At 38.7% G+C, this 17,685-nt stretch overlaps 1 protein-coding gene across 1 annotated transcript in view; it reads left to right on the top strand.

Moving 5' to 3' along the window:
- Positions 1 to 17,685, top strand: part of SERPINI1 (serpin family I member 1) — a 64,132-nt gene that overhangs the window by 41,022 nt on the left and 5,425 nt on the right. The window contains exons 5-6 of the mRNA XM_016215747.2: positions 1,431 to 1,635; positions 8,291 to 8,388. Of these exons, the coding sequence (XP_016071233.2) occupies positions 1,431 to 1,635; positions 8,291 to 8,388 (303 nt within the window). The remainder of the gene's footprint in view (positions 1 to 1,430; positions 1,636 to 8,290; positions 8,389 to 17,685) is intronic.

Here is a 17,685-nt window from a genome sequence, read left to right as displayed (position 1 = left end):
TTCAACCAACTGAGCCATACCAGCCAGAGCTCCACAAATTTCTAAGAAAGAACATGAAATATTCATTACTTAAATTTCTTGTCAATTTACTTTGAGCTAAATTTCCTTAGCTCCATTTTCTAAGCCTCTAATTAGATCCTAAATGAGTATTATGTGCACTGACAGATTTTCAATGTTTCTTTAATTTATAAGTTTGATCTCACCTGCAGAGTGACTTTATTCACATAAAAATACCTGACCTAGTGTAAGACTATACAGTTACTACAAAAAGTCATTGGCTTTAGGATGGTTTTCATTGATCCATATGTTCCACTCAGCTCTTGATTTGACTCCTTTCAACTTTTTGAATTATAAACATTCATTTGAAATTTTGCTTTCACACCTATGGATGTGTGGTCCAACATAATTATTCATTGATAGTTTCATTTATTGAGGGTCTATAATTTGTGATAAAACTCAATATCCTTGGCATTATTTTCAAAGATGTTTTATTGGACTTTTCAGAAGTTTCCGGTGTGAATCTTTCATGCACCCTATATTAAACTAATAGTTTGTTGTCATAAGCAAAATGTAATTGTAAGCTAAATGTATGTTAGAACTACTAGCTTATTCTATTTAAAAATGTGTTGTAAAAATAAAAGATTTAATCACAGTTAATCAAATTAGCAGTTAAAACAAGAAAAGAAAATGCCCATTTATTTGAGAACCAAAATGTTTAATGTGATGTTTAAAGGCCCTAGATCAATTATAGGAAAGTAGTCACAATAAAAGCAATACTGTTTTTTGAAAAATGGAGGAAATTTTAAAGTTGTGGCAAGACCATTTGTTTTAAAGACTTCATTTTTTATGAAAGCCTAGTCAATTTAGTTACGTTTAAAAAACACAAAGCCAATTATCTAATTTTCCTAATTACCTAATCTGAAGGTCATAATCACCACAAGTACACTAGATTGATATTGTTAATGCAATAGATTTTATTTTTGCTGTGCTCCCTTTGCCTCAAAACTTTTAACTGTGGTATTAATAGAGTACCAGGTATTACATGATCAATTTTTCTCTTCTTAGTAATCAGGCAGATATTGGTAAATGTGATATTGGATTCAGGACTTTATTTTTCTAACCAGAGCTTTTCATTGTTTCTAATAACATCCTTTAAATCTATATTCGTTCAAAGTCTTATTTAAAAATAAAAACTAAGTCTAGAGAGCATATTATGACAAATGTGCAATAATTCTGGGGATTCTAAAATAAATTCTGGAGGGCTCAGGACTCACTTGAATTTTAAGGTCTATTTTTAAATAAACCCTTTTTTCTCAGATGCCCAGATTTCTTACATTCTATACGCTGCTTTGGAAAATAATTATAACAAATTTAAACCTTCTATTTAGGCTTTGATATGGGCCTTTTAACACCTTTTTTTTTCTCTTTAGGGGAATTTAGTGATGGCTCCAATGAAGCTGGTGGTATCTACCAAGTCCTAGAAATACCATATGAGGGAGATGAGATCAGCATGATGCTGGTGCTGTCCAGACAGGAAGTTCCCCTGGCCACCCTGGAGCCACTGCTCAAAGCGCAGCTGATTGAAGAGTGGGCGGGCTCCGTGAAGAAGCAGAAAGTGGAGGTGTACCTGCCCAGGTGAGGCTCCCGAGTGACCCGTCACAGCGCCGAGGGCGCATAGCAACGAACACTCTGCCCGGACAGCTGCCGCCGTTGCTGCTGGGTTTGAAGGCTTGTGCCCCTCTCTCCTCCTCCTGCCCCCCCCCAGCTGTCCCTCCTCTCCTTTTCTCCTATTTTCAAAGTATTCTTTCCTTTTCATGTGGTCTTGCCCAGAGACACAGGCTCACATTGATTTTTTCAGTACTATTTACCAACACCTAGCTTCAGATCGGAGTCAATAGTCTTAGCTTCATTTTAGAAGATTTTCCAATAGATTGTCTCTGAACATAATTTACATTGACAGTCTTCTGTATTTCATTAATATTTTAAGTTGATTATAGCTGGAAAAATAACCTCTGACGTTGCTGGAAAAAGTACCAGCAAGTCACTGTGCTAGGTGTCGAGCTGCAGCCATAGGTCAGCAGGAAGGAGCTCAGCATTTTCCCCGTGGCCAAAAGAATAGAGTCCGAACAGGGCCGTGGTGCGCCGACTCCCCTTCTCTTCCTCAGCCCGCCTCTGGCCACTCAGCACAGCAAACATGTAACGTGGACTGTCTGTGTGCTTGTATTTATGCCACAGGCACCGTGCTCTCTCCGTGCCTCTGGGCCTCTATGTGTTTTTGTATTGGCCTAAAATGCTCTCCTCACGTTGCTCTGCCAGATTTATTTACTTAGCCTTCAGGGTGCAGCTCTGGCACCAGTTTTGGGAAGCCTTCCATGAGCCCCCTTGTGGAGCAGGTGACTCTCACTTTGCCCTCACTTGTGCATCTCCCTGTTGTGACAATGCATTTATGTTACCACCCCACCATGAAATTACCCTTTTGTAAGTTTTGCTTTACTTCTGTAAGTTCTTCTAGAGTCGATCTCTCCCCCATAACAGAGAAGTGTTTGCCACAAAACCCAACTGAAGATAATTTTTCAGTCCTTGAATACTTTAAAAACCTAGTAGGGGAGCGTGGCCAGTGAGCCCAAACAAGTTTATACATCTAGTGTGTAAATTCTGGACTAGTAAACAAGACATACAAATAAACAACAGATTAAACACATGTGTGTGTGTGTGTGTGTGTGTGTGTAAGTACAGTTCTGACATTCATTCCATATGAAGAAAGTTATACAAATACGATTAATTAATATGAGCATTGAAAGGTGATAATGTTATTATTAAAATGGAGTTACTGAACATCCATTTATATTTATTCTAATTTTAGGAACTATTTAAAAGTTCTATTTTATATAAATGCTTATTTTTCAGAAAATTAGTTGATGTTTGCTTATGTTAATGGAGATTATTGGAACTGTAGACAGTTTTGGCTAGAACTATATATACACATTATGTTAGTATTACAAACCCATAATATATAACCATACATAATATTTAGGCATACATTTCTTAGTCTACATAGAAAAATTAAGGTACTTGTACTCCAAATATTTATTTTTCTTTTTTGCTAAAGTGTTAAGTTTGCATAACTTTCCATGATAACACATTTATGTAGAAAGATTCCACTATGTCTGTGTTCGAGGTGAGTTAGCCAGTGAATATCTAGTAAATAAGGCAAAGTTTCATATAGATATATAATTGATGTCTACATACTGAATATATAAACAACATATCTTAACTCTAAAAGAATTTACTTTTAACCATTACTAACTAAATTTAAATAACTATCTAAATCAGATCTAAACTCTCATCCGGAGACTTTTATCATTAACTTCGTATTTTTCCTTGCATTTTATAATAAATGCCTTTTGATAATATGAGAAATTCAGTACCATATTAATGCTTCCCTTACTGAATGTTATGCATTAAGTGCAGCATCTCCAAATGCTGAATTCTGTGAGGATGCAAAGTAACTTAGGAGCAGTGTAGCAGAATTGTAAACGAGTGCCTAAGTATCACATACTCTAATTCAACCATACTCACTAGAAAATGCGGCCTCCAGGTCCTGTTCACTGAGAAACTGAACATGGCAGCAGAAGACAATTACTTTTTCATATTCTAAGAGATGCTCTTCAATTACGAAACGGTTTAGCTTGCTTGCTCCTATTAATGCCTGTTACTGAACCAGGCGCCGCTGATTCCCATGCAGCGTTTCTCTGGGAGCTCTGCGCGGCTAACGCGTAGGCAGGGAGGCTAGAGGAGATCAGTTTGGTTGCCCTTTTCAAGAGGTTGGCGTTTGCAGATGCGTCTGTGTCGGTGAGAATCCACGGGAAGCGAGCCACCCCCTCCATTTGATAGCATTAGGATCCACAAAATGTTCCGTGAGGGTAATGACTCATGCGACCCAGTTTTAGCAAAGGTAAAAATGTTCTGATACCCGCGTTCTAGGTTCACTCAAGTGTCTGCCTTAAATGGTTTGTGTAGTTTTATTCCTGTGGAAATTATTACCTGAAAATGCAACTTTGCATTTCTGTAATTTGGCCAATTCTTGTTCTGCTTGACAGGTACTTTACTTTCTGTTATAGTAGATTTTATACAAAAAGCTGTAAAATGCTTTCCGTAAGGGGTATACGGTATTTTGGGGTGGGGGAGAGAGAAGGGACAATGACTATTGTATTTTTGTTACCCCCCCCCAAAAAAAAACAATAAATCCTACAGGAATAAGATGATAAATTAAAATTGTATTTTTATCCAAAATACAAGAAGTATGTTCAGGAGAGCGTAAGGTTGCTATACCCATGTGATGTCACCAAACCCAGTGAAATGCCATAAGGTTTATGTACAGGCATACATCTCTAAGATTTAAATGAGATTGTCAGATATTTTTCTAACTTACCCATGGTAGCAAAAATAGGTGGCCAATATATAAAATATATATATTCTCTAAAAAACACTTTAGAATAATTCCTGGCACAGAGTAAGCATCATATAAGTACTATTGTTACTATTATTGTTTATTTTTCAGTGTACATTTTAAATACTATTTAGTATTTATCTTATGTTAACCTCTGGGTAGTTTTATATATACTTTTCTCTAGGTAGGAGTTTTAAAAACCTAGTTCTAATGAGCATTACATTCTTCATTGTATGTTCTGGCTTTTCAGTCTTTACTGATACAGCTTAGGTGTAAGAAGAGTTTCCTAAAATCAGAATCCAATATCTTAATACTTGGGAGGCAGAGGTCTCTGGCTGTAGTATCTTTCCACTCTGACTTTTGTAGTCTCAGATTTGTCATTTGTGATCAGAGAGAAACCAAAGGATATAAAGTGGTTCTCTGTTATGTAACCAGAAACCATGCTGTTGTTTTGAAATGATTATCTACTAATAAAGCACTTCAGTTGCATGTTTGTAAAAGAAAACCAATGCATAAGCCATCTGATTTCATTTTTAACATGAATGTTTTTTCTTAGGTTTTTCTACAAAGGGCTTGCTTAGTTTCTTAATTGCTTATAAATGTTATAAATTTTCTTAAAGGTAACATATATTTGTTCTTTTCTAACATTTGCTCCACACATCCACTCAGTCTCTAAATCTCCTGCCCTCTACATACCTCTGCAACTTACTCAGATAAAAAAGGTGCAAATAGCCCTGGCCAGTATTGCTCAGTGGTTAGAGGGTTGGCCTGAGGACTAAAGGGTCCCGGGTTCGATTTCGGCCAAGGGCACATACCTCGGTTGCAGGCTCAATTCCTGCCTCCCATCAGGGCAAGTGTGGGAGGCAACCAATTGATGTGTCTCTCTCACATCTATGTTTCTCTCTCTCTCCCTTCTACTCTCTCTGAAAAGCAATGAAAAGATACCCTTGCGTGAAGATTAAAAAATAATAATAATAAAATAAAAAGGTGCAAATACACCAATACATTATATGCCTGTATTAAAGCAGCCATGGCTTTGGTTTAAAAAAAAAAAAGCACTGTTTGGCCTTTTATTTTTAAATTCAGTGGGTGAAATATAAAATCTGCCTGTAGTTGTTTGTTTGTTTTCAAATAAACCATTGTTGGAATTACAGTGATTAGTGTTGGGGGCCTTTGCAGTCAGAAGGACCTTAGTTAATATCCTCATTTGATGACCCACTAGCTGTGTGACTAGGGCAAGTTGCTTAGCTTTTGGGGGCTTCAGTTTGTTCTTTTGTGGGACAGATAATACCTTTCTCATAGGATTGTGTGAGGTTGTCAGAGGGATGATTAAAGGAGATACTGTACATAAAAGGATTTGCATAGTACCTTTGAAATAGTAAGCATTCAGTATAAAGAAGATAATAATGATCATTTATATTAATATTAGCCTATGTTAAAGGGAAAGAGATAAAAAATGGATAATAGGTATTGTTTCTTTTTCAATAGTTTGATGAGGAAAGGAAGATGAATGAATAAATGGCAAGTGGTTATATCCTGTCTTAAACTTAGAACAAACATTCTCATGGACACCTAGATTTTATTTCACTCTGACCTATGCATTTTGTCCTATGTCAGATATACAAATATTAAAATGAAAGACACTAGATTTGACTAATTTACAGTTAAAGTAGCAGGGATTAAAACAGCTATTTAATCAAGTTACTTCATTACCACTAAAGTGCAAATATGCACATCTTAACGCCTATAATAATGTGAATATTATGTATAACTTCAATATAATAAGAACTCTTAATAGTACTGCCCTTTATTGCATCCTGCTACATGCCAGAGCCATCCTAAGACTTTTAGAAACCTTATTTAATTCCCTCAAAAATACTATGAAGTGGGTATTATTATTATTATTATTGCCATTTTTCCATAAGCCCAAACTGATGCTCAGAAGTGAAGGGACTTGCCCAAGGTCAATCCGACTAACTTACCATCCTCACCGAAACAACCAGCCTCAGAAGTGTGAAACAAACCAAGTTTCTTTTAAGAAGGAAAAAGAATCCCCTTCTGATATCTCCCTTTACTTTTGTATTTGAGGTGAATCAGGACCAATGTCATGCTACCTGACCCCTAACCCAGTTCTACCATTTATTTAGCTGTAGGACCTTGTCAAGTTATTTCATCTTTCTGCCCTTCAGGTTCTCCTTCTTTTAACTGAGGCTAATAATAATACCTACTTCAAAGTGGTAATGTTTAAAGAAATCTGGTGTTTTTTCTCTTGGAACAGTTCCTAGCAGATAGTAAGGCCCATATAAGTGATCAAAAAATAAGTTAATAATAATGATGATAATAACGCACACATACAAAAACACCTTAGTCAAGCCATTGAATGTATTCTCCAAGATGTTCCATATTTTGCTACTCATCCCCCCTTTATACTTTCACAATTAATATCTACTTTTTTTGTAAAAGACAAACAATGTTAAGTCCAAGTTAAAGTGTAGGCTATAGATAAAATTTAGTATTTAGTTTAATATGTTTGCTATACATTTACTTGTCTTTTACCTTATTTTTCCATAAACATAGACCTGCTAAAACTATTTTCTCCTAATCACTCCACTCGCTATCTGAGTCTCATTGACAGCGATCATTGCCTTGTCACTCTTCTTAAAGCCAAACATCAGAAGGCACGTAACATTCAGTGACTGTGGCAGTCTTAGCTCTTTTAAGTACACAGACATTGCCTAAAATTTACATTTTCATCTATGCTGATCAGGAGGCACATTTAGTTCTAATCAGTTGTTTTCACTTTTTATGGAAAGTAATAAAACCATTTGCTTTTAACAAATACACTTGTTTTTTAATGCAGCCATGTATGGTCCATATATTTTACTAGTAAGATGGGTGATACAGTTCATTGATTTAGGAGATATTCCATTTTAGTAACAATCTGGCTTTCTGTGGAAAACAGTTTTTAAAATTAATGTTCTGTTAATGATCACTGTATTTATTTTTAAGTTTTTAAATAATGTATTTATTTTTACAAAAATGAGGCACATTTATGTATAATTCATAAAGTATGTTAATTTTTATGTATATTAATTCATTAGAACAAAAAAAGATCTATTATCTTAAAAAAACTCTGTATACTTGTAAAAGTGCATCATTTTTAAGATATAATATTTAACCCACTTTCACTGATTAGCAGTTTTTCTGGGATGCTACTGTGAGAATAGGCTTATGTCCTAGAGGTTAATATAACCATGAAGACATATATTTTTTAAAGTGATAGTTTTTATGTTTCCTTTCTGTGAGTTATAATATATAGAGTTGAAATACTGCATGTATTAATTCTACAGCAAAACTTGGCTCTTACATAGCCCTTTCCACTGCGTAGACTGTTGACCAGGATACTAAGAAGAGAATGAAGCACCTTGAGGAAATGTGTGATTACTCATTACCCGTCTATAAAGCAAATATATTACCAGGTCGAAGGATTTGAAAGCTGTTCATTTACAAGTTTTACGTAGTACTATGGTAATGATTCTTGATCTCAAAACTCATTTATTCCACCATATATTATGGTTAGTGTCCATATTATATATTTTTTCTACTTAATAATTTAATACTCTTCTATCATATTATTCTATTTGGTTCCCCCTCTTTTTACAAGCACAATCAAATACTACTTGCAGTCAAAAGACAGTTTTAGCATAATTTTTTCTCATAAAAGAGACTTTAAAAATCAACGTATCTAATATTTTATTCTTGTCCCAGGTAACAAGATACTGTACCTAAATACTTTTAAAATGCTATACCTAGTTATTTTTCCCCCTGTGTGTTCTCCAGGTTCACAGTGGAAGAGGAAATTGACTTAAAAGATGTTCTGAAGGCTCTTGGAATAACTGAAGTTTTCATCAAAAATGCAAATTTGACAGCCTTGTCTGGTAGGAAATAAAAACAATTTAAAAAAAAAATGTATTTCATGAAAGCTTTTTAAAGTGATGATATTGAAGCCTCTATTGACTATTGAGTTTCGAGGTAAAATATAGTTATTTGCTAGATAAATATATCAAATATAATTCACTTCTACAGGCAAAACTATAAGTATAGTCGTAACATTAAGTTTCTATTATTCCGGTCCATGTCTTATCTTCATTAGTAGATTATATTCTCCAGAAGACCTGTCTTATACATCATTAAACTTCCCATCTCATCTGACATAATGCCTTGTAGAGTAGATAATCGATAAATGTGTTGATTGAATATCTCAGTGTGTCTGGTAATAATAAATCATAGGGGAAAGAAGAAGGGAAAGAGGGTAAATGAGTTTCTGCTGTGGGAACTAGACACTTTTTAAAAGAGTACTTAGTGAGATGATGCAAATATTATTCTAAGTCTTTAATAAAAAACATCGGTTTTGAAGAAGTAGCTTCAAAATATACCTAGTATATTGGGTGTTGAGTAATTTATTTTAACTATCCCAAGAAAATAAAATCCACTCAAATTGGTTGATTTGAATGCCCTAATTTGTTCAGGGTAAAAATCATAACATATGAGTAATGTTAAAGTACTTAGAACATGCAAAATCTTTTTGGAAATATTTTTAAGCAGCCAACCCCAAGACGTTTATCATTAAGCTACCTGTGAGTTTGAGATTCCGCTTATATTATAATTATTTTCTATCATTTCTATAGAACACGGAAAATAAAACAATCTGTTTTTGATGATATAAAGTCAAATATCTATCAAGGCAAAAGAATCTCCAAATGTAAGGCCTCTATATGCTATTTATTGAAACCAGTTCTCCATCTAGAGAGAGCTGAGGTGATAGGAAATTTCCTTGGCAGTTCATAGTTTCGGGGGAGAAATTAGTTTTCTCCTGAAGTATCACCCTATAGAAAATCCAGCTGACTGAATGATAGCTTCTAAACCTGGAGCGTGAGGGCCCATGGACCGAATTCAGAGAAGTAGAGGCCTTGGTCCCTGAAATTGCAGATAGCTGTACATTCACAGGGGCGGGTGGCGGGGGGGGGGGGGGGGGGGGGGTTACGCCAGGGAGGGGATAGCACATTCATAGTTTTCAATAAATTCTCAAAGTCTACAATCAAGAAAGCTTTGCCCTCCCAGGTTTAGGACTGGGCAGATTGTTTTCTAAGCAGCACTTAGCTTTCAGCAGTGAGATTATACTGATGTATCTGATACCACACCTTCTGTCCTGCATTTAGAGAGCTTACATTGCAAAACACTAATAGGGCTTTTCTTAATGTCCACTGCGTAAATGTTCCCATCCACACAAAAGAAGTGACTTTCCCCTGAGTAAAGGTTTTCATGACTCACATCTGGCAACTAAGGCTCTGAACTCTTCAGTGAGGTTGTCAAGAAGGTGATAATGGTGGAGATTCCAAAGGTAATGGGAGTCTTTGAACCTGAGTCAGAAATACATTCATGGCTCAAGCATAGTAGGATGTAAAGGCCTTGTGCTCCCTTTCTTAGGAACTGAAAGAATCTGTCTACCATACTGGCCAAATTCCAACTAGGTAATTACATTCTGCTTTCTGTCCATGGCTCTGCTTTCAGTTTGATTAGAGAGTCACTCTCACTGTCTCACGCAAACATCTAGGCTGTTATGTCACACATACGAATATCTGCTGCTTTTTCAGTCCTGAGGGAGTAGCACTGCAGTGGCAAGTCAATTATTGTGGCCAGTGTAGCTTAAAGTTTTTGACATATCTGGAAGGTAATATTTATAAGGTAATATTTAGTTGCCTTTACTATGTACAGAGACAATAGAGCATAGATATACATTATGAATGCAGACGGTTTGGAGATTAGAAATAACAATAGGATCCCTCAGAGTTCATATCATATATATGTGAAGTCGCTGTTTGTTTGATCAAAACTCCATCAGAATCGGATCCTTCCCAGCGCCCTGTTTGCAGCTGCGTTCCCGTACCTGGCACAGGGCTGGCACATACTTGGCACACAGCAGATGTTCCCCGGAGGATAAGGCGAGGGAGGGGAGGAGGGAAGAGGTTTCTTTGAGGCCACCTTACATGGTACATTTCTTGAAACATGTGCTCCTTAAAACATATGTAAGAAATCCAGAATTGGCCATCCCCAGACACTACCCAGTTCAGGTCCTCAGGATAGCTTTGATAAAAGATCTAAAGCCAGTATCTCAAGCTTTAATTCTTAAATTTTTAGTTTTGCCAGAGTCTTGATAGCCCCAGCATGCCTGCCACCCCAACCAATACATCCTCCCCCCGCCCTTTCACACACACACATTAATGTATGACTCATTCATTCAAACACTATACAACTATAAGCTTGCCTTTCTGCTTCCTCCAAGTTCAGTGCCATTTGATCCCTGCATCATTTATTTGGGCACCATATACTCTGCCTTACATGGTTGGTATTCTTGTCACCTGTCACGTTTTTTGCATCCAAATAATAACTAAAATGTCTATGACACTTAGTAACCCCCACAAGTACCCAGGAAAATTATTACTTGGTTGTTATTTTCTACTTTAATGAGAACTTCATGGTGTTTAAGATGTACATTAATTATATTCAATGCCATGTCTGTTTCTTTCATTTAACAACTCTCTGTGAGGCAGATAGTGTGAGCAAAGTACTATATCATAAAATAAAGAAATGACCAAGATATTATACCCGTTTTAAAGAAGCACACACACTATGGGGGAAAGGACATAAACAGCTGGATTTAATACAACAAAGAGTGATAGAAATGTTTTATTGGTGTGGTGGTTCCCAACCAGGACAGTTTGGCCATCCAGGGGATATTTAGCAATAGCTGCAGACCTTTTTGGTTGTCAAAATCAGGCAGTGTTACTGCTTTCTTGGGTGCAGGGACCAGGGTTGCTTTCTATAAATGTGTAATGTACACTGCACAGGACAGCCCCACAAGGAATGATCCAGCCCAAAATGTCAAGAGTAATGACGAGTTAAGAAATCCTGTACTAGAGAAAGCACTGTGGAAGCAGAGAGGGGGAAAAAATTGAAGAGCAGAATGGGAACATATTGGGTCCAAAGATGGAAGAGGAAATATAGGTGTGTATTTAAGCGTTTAAATGCACAGAACATTTCTGAACAAGGCCTTAGAAACTAATAGCAGTAGTTGCCTCTTGAATACGGGACAATGGCTTTTAGATAAGAGAGGAGTTTTTGTTTCACATACTGGGTACTGTTTGTTTGGAATTTTACCCTGTGTATGTATTATTTCTTCAATTAAAATTCTTACTTAAAAACTGAGAAACACTTTAAAAATAACATTATTAATAGGTTTTGTAAATTCGAAAGCACCCAGAAAACAATTAGGTACTAATGGGACACTGCTACATTCTTAAATCATGCAATAAAATATGTATCTTCAAAAATAGCAAATGTGATTTAGTAGTGGGCCAAGTCAACACCAGCAGCAGCAGCAACTCTGCTTAATGTCCTCCTGCTTCTGGAAAAAGAGTGGCTTGAGAATCCTTTGCTGAGACTTCTAGAATCCACTCTTTTATTTTCTAATTCATTGGCATCCGCCTTCATTTCAGACTCCCGTTACTGCTGCCCTAGACTATTTCAATAGCCTCCTAAATGGTTTCCAATCTCTCTTCCATTTAATCTGTCTTATCTGCCGCTTATCTACTACTGCCAAGATTAATCGCCTTAAAACTCACTCTCAGATCACTCCAGTTCCTGTTCAGAGCCTCGCTTCAGCCTGCTGTGCACCGGCCCCTGCTCAGTGGGGTACTCAGACCTCAGCTCCCTCCAGCCTTAACTGGCTGATTCCTTATACACAGCTTGTGCTCCAGCCAAACTGAACACTCGCTCTGCACCACACATCCCCCCGCTCCCCACTTTATGAAATCTCTCCCACCCAAAATACCTCTAGAACTGAGCCTCAGCTCAGACATCCCCAGCTTTATCAAGCCACCATGATTACAACCAGAAGCGCTCACTCCTTACATTCTAAAATATTCTGTCCTTGTCTGTATGTCACATATCACATCTGATCACATCATTATTTATGCACTGGATATCCCATGCCAGAATTTAAACCTCCCGAAGACTGAGCCTTATGTGAGCTTGGGAAGCACCCAGCACTGTGCTTTCTGCCCTGTACTTACTGAATGATGGAACGAACAAGATGAGATGCTCTGTATTTATTGTTGGATTTTTATCTCAATTTGATATCCATTGCTTTTGATGCTAAATTTCATTAACATAAAACGTAGTAAACGCTCATACAATAAACATGGAATCTAGAGAGTGCTGAGAATCATTTTCTTCTCGGGCTCGATTTAAAATGCTCATCCAGTTGCAGTGTGGATCCTGTTAGGGAGCAGGGCTATTTTTGTAATGGAAATGAGTGACTGTCAGTATTTGGATTAATAGATAATCCTCTTGGAAGGTGTAAGGAAGGAAAAAATGAGTATTAAATCTTTCAGCATAAAGTACGAGCTTTCATAAAGGCGCCAATAAAATACGGGAGTTAAGAAGACATGGCAAAAGCCATACCCAGGTCAGACTCCAGTGCTCAGATTTATGGCGCCTGACTCCCATCCTGCCCTTGTTTGCGCGCTTTCTCCTTGCACCTGGAAGCCAGAGGCTGTATTTCTCTCCTGGTGCCATAATTCCACTTCCACTCCTACTTTCTTGCCCAGACTATTGCAGCAGTTAACAAACTTGATCTTCGTGCCCCTACCTTTTTGCTCACCCACAGGAGTCTTCTAAAATCAAGCAGTCATGTTCCGTTATTTCTGGACAAAGCCCAGCTCTCTAGCATCATGGTGCAAATGCTTAAGGTCAGGCGAATCCCCTGCCACTCCCCATCCCCCAATAAACCAGGCTCCAGCTGCACCTCCAGGTCATCCCCTCTGCTTGTCTCACTTTGCAAGTATAATCCTCTGCTTGGAATGCCCTTGTCCCCTTCTCTGACTTTCACTCCTCTGCCGATTCTTCAAGAACCAGCCCAAATATTGCCGCCTCTGAGAAGCTTCCACTGACACCTCTTCCTTCCTAGACGACTGACGTTCCCTCCTGTGGACTCTCACAGCGCAAAGCTTTTCTTAGGCTGTACGTGCACACATGTGTCTTGGGCCTCAGAGCTCCTCAGCAGCAGGGACTGCATCCCACGCTGTTCCATCCTCAGAGCCCGGCGCGGAGTGGGGCCCGGGATAACGCTGGGTAGGTGCGTGGTGAGGGAATGGTGCTCGCCCCGCTGGCTCCGGGCGTGGGGGCTTCTCTCAAACCTCCAGCCCTCCTCACTCCCACATTTCAGCCCCACAAGCTCTCTTTTGGGTCCTTGAACACGCCTGGCTTGTATGTGCCTTGCACTAGCCTTTCCCTCCACAGGAAACCCTACCTCAGGTCTTCCCCTGGCTGGCTCCTTTGTACACTTTAGGCCTCAGCTCAAATGGACCTTCTCAGACATGCCTTTCCTAACGCCCTGTGTCAGGGAGCTCTTCTTCCCTGCCCTAGTCACCAGCCAACGCATCACCTGCTCTTATTTCTAAGTACACTTATCACACACTGAAATTGTGGTCATTTATTGATTTGCTTTTTAGTTGTCCTTGTCACTCAATGTCTGCTTTCCCCCATTAGGAAGAACCTGTTTAGTTCACCATTATACCCAGTGCGTCAACAGTGTCTGGCACATAGGAGGTGCTTAGTATAAGGAAGGAAGGATGAATGAATGAATGAATGAATGAATGAATGAATGAATGAATGAATGAATGAAGAGTGAGTGAATGGGTGAATATTTGCTTGTCTATAACAAAATTTATCCAGTAAAACAAACACACATTATTCCTACCTTGAAGGAGCTCAAATTCTGGAAACCTTTCTAAAGTTCATGGGTGGGGTTAAAGCTAAAAATATTTTAGCATCTAAAATATTTAGTTTCATCATCCTTTTATGGAACACTCTTCATTTTGTTATTTTAAGCATGATCCTGGGGACACAGAAATCCATTTGTACTGGCTGTGTTTAGGAACCGTGCCACAAGGGATGTGGTGGCATCCACTTGCATGATGCCATCCTGCCAGCATTATGTTAATCACAGATACTTAGAGCCTTTGGGGCCCTGCACAATACCTCTTACACATAGAGCACTTGATAAATATTTGCTCAATGACTCAATGAATGCCTAAGTATTTTGCCCCGCTGTCTTCAGAAGAGCTTGAATTGTTGCCCAGCTCTTCTCTGAGGAAACTAGGGTTTTCTGGCCCAGTTCCCATCTTATCCGTGTGAAAAGCCTGGCTCCACACTGCCTGGAGGAAAGTAGGACCCGTCCTTTGGCAGCAATGTCTGCTGTGGCCAGAAGGAGAAGACTGCTTGGGGCCAGCGTATGGATTTTTTTTTTTTTTTTTTGTAGCTCTGTTTGATTTACATTTATTTATTTTCTATTTTAGAGAAGAGTTGACTTTTCTCTAACCAATAAGACAAGCTCATCAGTGTAAATTAGATCTCTTTAATTTCCCTTACATTCTGATTCATCAAATATCTGAGTGTGTACTTGGTGCCTGGGAGTGTGAAAGAACCTGTTGATAGAAGATGAATAGGCCAGGCAAGGTCCAGGCCCTGGAGGAGTAAGCGTAGGGCTGAGCGGGAAAGATGGCCTGATGGACACAATTACTCGACAAGGGGCAGCATTGGAGGGCAAGCTGGAGGTTGTTAACGTGCCTGCATCCCTGCATGAGCTGATCTCCTCCTAAAATTCGGTGACAGCAGACAGCGTTCTTGCTTAAACCACTTTCGGCATACATTTTACTTTAATGTGACTGCTTGAAGTTCCTCCCAAGAGAAAAAAACTCATTTTCTTTTTCCCCCTCAGTATCTGTGATGTGATTTCTTATTCCTTACATTTTTCTCCCACTTGTATTTCCAAACGGGTACTGTTTTTCTGAAGGTTGAGTGTCCTGAGGTCCCGTTTACGTCTGCAGACCTTTGCCATCCCTCACGCAGCAGTTGCTCGCCCCTGGGAGTCAGAACATTGGACAGGATCTTTATTTTGCTCTCTGAAATGTCTATGATGACACTGGTCTGTTGGGTGCCATTCCCTTTGCTCTTCTGCTCGATTAGATTTTTATAGTTTCAGTGTGTGTGGTCTTTGTATTCTTTCCCTCTCTGCTGCTGTTCTCCATCAATTTTCCTAGAGCATCTAGTTGGATTAGTGTCATATGTTTTATTGATTATAAGAATAAAGTTTATAGCTATAATCGTGAACAGAATTGTGGTCATGGTGCTCACCGAGTGCCAAGACCCAAAGTCTTACAATATGAAATAGGTGACCTCTTTCCTTCAGCAATTAATAAATTTCTGTTTATTGGGTTAAATACTGGAAAATTACACACCACCAGGAAACTTCCTCCCCCGCTGAATGCCAGAAGCCAGGGGTACTAAGGGGAATGGCACACTCCTCGGTTGAAGGAAGCTGGCAGTCCGGGAAGCGAGGTCCGTGCAAATGGGACCTATTATGAAGGCTTCAATAGAGTTAGATCCTGGGTTGAGCGGGAAAGTGTGGTCAGTTCTACTTCAGCGGGAGGTAGGAATCAGTGGAGAGCAGAAGAGGCCCTGGCAGGTCTCGAAGTTGAACTTTAAAAGTAGATTAGGTGTCTTACTGGACAGCAAATGTTAAAAGAGCTTCTGGGAGAGCAAAGACACAAACGCGGTCAAGTGTGGACGCCGGGCTGTGGCGGCTCAAGTGAACTGGAGCGCGAGCGAATGCAGCAGGGGGACCGCACGGGGGACCTCACATCGCATATGAGCAGGCGCGCAGGGTGGCACATGCCGCAGGCGGGAGGCAGTGTGCGCAGGAGCGGGGAGAGGGTTTTTACTAGGGTAATGGCATAAATTGGTTGCGTTTGATAAGGTCATCCCGGAGGAAGCTCTGATGTGAACTCAAGACAGTTGGAATTGATTTCAACTGTGGCGACATAACATACTGTGACATCCCCTGAAACTCATTTAAAAATTTTATTTGAATATCTTGCCGGGTTTAATTTTCTGATTTAAAGAAAGAAAAACCACTTACCTACATGTTAATAGGAGAGTTTGGTTAATATTTTTTCCCTTAGAAGACTGCCCTTGCTCAATTTTAATAGCAAGGTACGACTACCCGTAGATGACTGAGATTACTTTTATTCTTTTTCTAGCATCTAGAATTTTTTTTTAACAGAAATTTCTGCCTGTTCCTTGAAGGTTTGGTTAAATCACCCAGAAAACCCATTAGTCTTGGAGTCTTTAATTTTGAGGATGGTGGAAGTTTTTGTCTACTAGTACTCTAATGGTTACTGGATTATTCAGATCTATTTTTTCCTTGGCTCAATTTTATAATTTATACATTACTGTAAAAGTGTCCAGTTGATGGCAAACCCATTCATTTTCAAAATTACCTGCATTAAATAAAGCACAAAAATATTTTGGGGGAGATGGAAATATTCTCTTATTTGTGGATGTGGGTTTACAGATATATATATAACTATCAAAACTTGCCAAACTGTGTTTTGTAAATAGATACACTTATAGTAAATAAATTATACCTTGTAAAGTTGATTAGCATTTACCTTCAGAAAATTATACATAGTGTTTTTGTGGTTTTTAAAAATTCTCATCTGTATCTTTAGATATGTTCTTTTTTGTCTTAACACTGTTTATGTGAGCAGCCTCTCTTCCTCACTTACCTTACTAAAGGTTTATCCATTTCATTATTTTTAAAAAATAACTAGCTCTCTTGCAAGAACCCTCAGCATCCTTGTTTTCTTGATTTTTATGCCTCTCCCACTGCCACCACTCTGTGTGGGTCAATGAGGGCAGATGAGAGGTTAGGTGACTAGAGGAGAGGAGGGTACACTTGGGACAGAGGTCAGAGTTGAAAGGACAAGATTCCTTCTTTCAAGGTGCCTCCTACAGCCAGCAGATCAGGCTCAGGAACCATTGGGGGCAGTTTCCTCTGTGCAAATTGATGTGGCTGAAACATCGTAAGGTGTCTTTGAGAACTCCCCTCAGAATATTTGAAGAGGGCTTAGCTGGGAATGTGGGTACCCATTACCATTCAGGAACTGGGTTCTGTCACTTTTGCATTTAGGGCCATAATATTGGCCCTTAGTCATTGTCCCTCCCTTTGCTGTCAGACCAATGAAAATAGGCATCAGAGTCTGAAAATAATATAGCATCAGTTAAATATGAATTTATATTTTCTGTCTTGGAATTCATGTGTGTGTTTTGCC

The sequence above is a fragment of the Miniopterus natalensis genome, chromosome 6 (genome assembly GCF_054644295.1).
Source record: "Miniopterus natalensis isolate mMinNat1 chromosome 6, mMinNat1.hap1, whole genome shotgun sequence".
Taxonomy (NCBI): Eukaryota; Metazoa; Chordata; class Mammalia; order Chiroptera; family Miniopteridae; genus Miniopterus; species Miniopterus natalensis.
The sequence above is the reverse complement of the archived record's forward strand: the minus strand, read 5'-3'. Positions and strand labels throughout refer to the sequence as shown.